Source organism: Vulpes lagopus, chromosome 13, assembly GCF_018345385.1.
Source record: "Vulpes lagopus strain Blue_001 chromosome 13, ASM1834538v1, whole genome shotgun sequence".
NCBI classification, from domain to species: Eukaryota; Metazoa; Chordata; class Mammalia; order Carnivora; family Canidae; genus Vulpes; species Vulpes lagopus.
In genome coordinates this window covers 11,864,845-11,867,833 of record NC_054836.1, presented here as the reverse complement: position 1 = coordinate 11,867,833, position 2,989 = coordinate 11,864,845, and the positions used below count along the sequence as shown (strand labels likewise).

Below are 2,989 nucleotides of genomic sequence, written 5' to 3'. Positions count from 1 at the left end.
CTCTTCCTTTCCATTCTGTCCCCCTCTTTTATCCTATTTATGGTTTGTGGCTGATGTTGGGTCTTTGCTGGTTTGGGATTGAGCATCTTCTAATATACAGAACAAAATACACTCAAAACCAAGAGGATCACCTTGTAGGTGCCATCAGGGAGACTATATTCTCTCTCTACCCCCACTTCCTCACCATCATCATTGCTCCCTTTTTTTGCCCTTTTTTTCTTTTTCTTCTTTGTTTTTTTGTTTTTGTTTTTAAATTTTTACTACTATGTTTTAAAATTTGTATTTCACTTTATTGGTCCTCTTGTTTGATTTTGTTCTGCTCTTTTTTCTTTTATTTCCTGGCCTCTGACCTCTTCGGAATCATCTAGGCTGTATTTTACATAGGTCGTGGTTGATATTTTTTGACTCTGCTCAATCATACAGTCACTCTGCACTGAACAAAATGACTAGAAGGAAGAATTCACTACAAAATAATGAGCTGGAAGCAATACTCTTTGCCACAGAGTTACATAATATGGATTTAAATACGATGTCAGAAATTCAATTCAGAAGTACAATTATAAAGTTACTGTTGGGCAGAAGTGCTTCCGGAATCCGCTGGTGCCAGAACTAATTCAACTATGAGAATCTCTCTTCTTTACCAAAACTTCCAGTGCGGCCTCTCTTTACATGGGGGTGGCCCTGGTCTTCAGGAGCCATTGCCACTTGGAGAATTGGACATCTCCTCTGATGAATTTATTCTGGATGAAGTGGATGTTCACGTTCAGGCAAATCTGGAGGATGAGTTAGTAAAGGAAGCTCTTAAAACGGGTGTGGATCTCCGTCACTATTCAAAGCAGGTTGAGCTGGAGCTACAGCAGATTGAGCAGAAATCCATTCGAGATCATATCCAGGAGAGTGAGAACATAGCGTCTCTCCACAACCAGATCACAGCCTGCGATGCTGTTCTTGAGCACATGGAGCAGATGTTGGGAGCTTTTCAGAGTGACCTCAGCTCTATTAACTCTGAGATCCGGACACTGCAGGAACAGTCAGGAGCCATGAATATTCAGCTTCGAAACTGCCAGGCAGTTTGGGGAAAACTTGGGGAACTTGTCAATGGTCTGATAGTGCCCTCTGCTCTGATCATGGCAATTCTGGAGGCACCAGTGACAGAGCCCAGGTTCCTGGAGCAGCTGCAGGAACCGGATGCCAAGGCGGCTGCAGTCCGAGAGCAGGAGGCTAGAGGCACAGCGGCTTGTGCTGATGTCAGAGGCATACTTGACCGGCTACGGGTGAAGGCGATGACGAAGATCCGAGAGTTCATCCTTCAGAAGATTTATTCCTTCAGAAAACCAATGACCAACTATCAGATCCCCCAGACGGCCCTTCTCAAGTACAGGTTCTTCTACCAGTTTCTGCGGGGCAATGAACGGGCAACGGCAAAGGAGATCAGGGACGAGTATGTGGAAACGCTGAGCAAGATCTACCTGTCTTACTATCGCTCTTACCTAGGGCGGCTCACGAAAGTGCAGTATGAGGAAGTTGCCAAGAAGGATGATCTAATGGGTGTGGAAGACACAGCAAAGAAAGGATTCTTCTCAAAGCCTTCCCTCCGCAGCAGGAGCACCATCTTCACCCTGGGGACCCTTGGGTCTGTCATCTCCCCCACTGAACTGGAGGCCCCCATCCTGGTGCCCCACACTGCCCAGCGGGGAGAACAGAGGTATCCATTTGAGGCCCTCTTCCACAGCCAGCACTACGCCCTCCTAGACAATTCTTGCCGTGAATATCTTTTCATCTGCGAATTCTTTGTTGTATCCGGCTGGGCAGCACATGATCTCTTCCATGCTGTCATGGGTCGCACCCTTGGCATGACCCTGAAACACCTGGAGTCCTATCTCACGGACTGCTACGATGCCATTGCTGTTTTTCTCTGTATCCACATCGTCCTCTGGTTCCGTAACATTGCAGCGAAGAGGGATGTTCCTGCCCTGGACAGGTACTGGGAGCAAGTGCTTGCCTTGCTGTGGCCACGGTTTGAGCTGATCCTGGAGATGAATGTCCAGAGTGTCTGGAGCACTGACCCTCAGCGCCTAGGGGGGCTGGATACTCGGCCCCACTATATCACGCGCCGATATGCAGAGTTCTCGTCTGCTCTTGTCAGCATCAATCAGACAGTTCCCAATGAACGGACAATGCAGCTGCCAGGACAGCTACAGGTGGAAGGGGAGAATTTTGTCTTCCAAGTGGCAGCTGAGTTGTCCTCAAGGAAGGAGCAACTTGTGTTTTTGATCAACAACTATGACATGATGCGGGCTGCAGATGACAGCAAAGAGGTTGAGAGTTTCCAGCAGCTGCTCAATGCTCGGACACAGAAATTCATTGAAGAGTTGTTGTCTCCCCCTTTTGGGGGTCTGGTGGCATTTGTGAAGGAAGCCGAGGCTTTAATTGAACGTGGACAGGCTGAGCAACTTCGAGGGGAAGAAGCCCGGGTTACTCAACTGATCCGTGGCTTTGGTAGTTCCTGGAAATCATCAGTGGAGTCTCTGAGTCAGGATGTAATGCGGAGTTTCACCAACTTCAGAAATGGAACCAGTATCATCCAGGGAGCTTTGACCCAGCTGATCTAGCTCTATCATCGCTTCCACCGGGTACTCTCTCAGCCCCAGCTCCCAGCTCTCCCTGCCCGGGTGGAGCTTATCAACATTCATCACCTTATGGTGGAGCTCAAGAAGCACAAGCCCAACTTTTGATGCGCTAGACCCTGGGATCCACCTGCCTTCTCCATGGACTTCTGTACCCCTTCCCAGATTCTTCTTCACCTGGAGTTTCCTTAACAGTTGTCCACCTGCCTCCCAGGTCCTTGACATGCCTCACCCTGCCTCATCAGAATAAGCTGAATCACCTTGTTTTCGGGTTCCCAGGACCACTCCCCCCGGGGTTCCAAAAGCCTTTGTCATTTCCCTGATTTCACCACCCCTTCCCCCACACCCAAGTTCTCCCCTCC

At 48.9% G+C, this 2,989-nt stretch overlaps 1 protein-coding gene across 1 annotated transcript; it reads left to right on the top strand.

Moving 5' to 3' along the window:
• Nucleotides 1-677: 677 nt before the first annotated feature.
• On the top strand, nt 678-2,735 carry LOC121474794 (vacuolar protein sorting-associated protein 52 homolog). The gene is given in 1 exon segment (XM_041727901.1): nt 678-2,735. A coding segment is annotated over 1 exon segment (1,779 nt). The 5' UTR covers nt 678-956.
• The last annotated feature ends 254 nt before the right edge of the window (nt 2,736-2,989 follow it).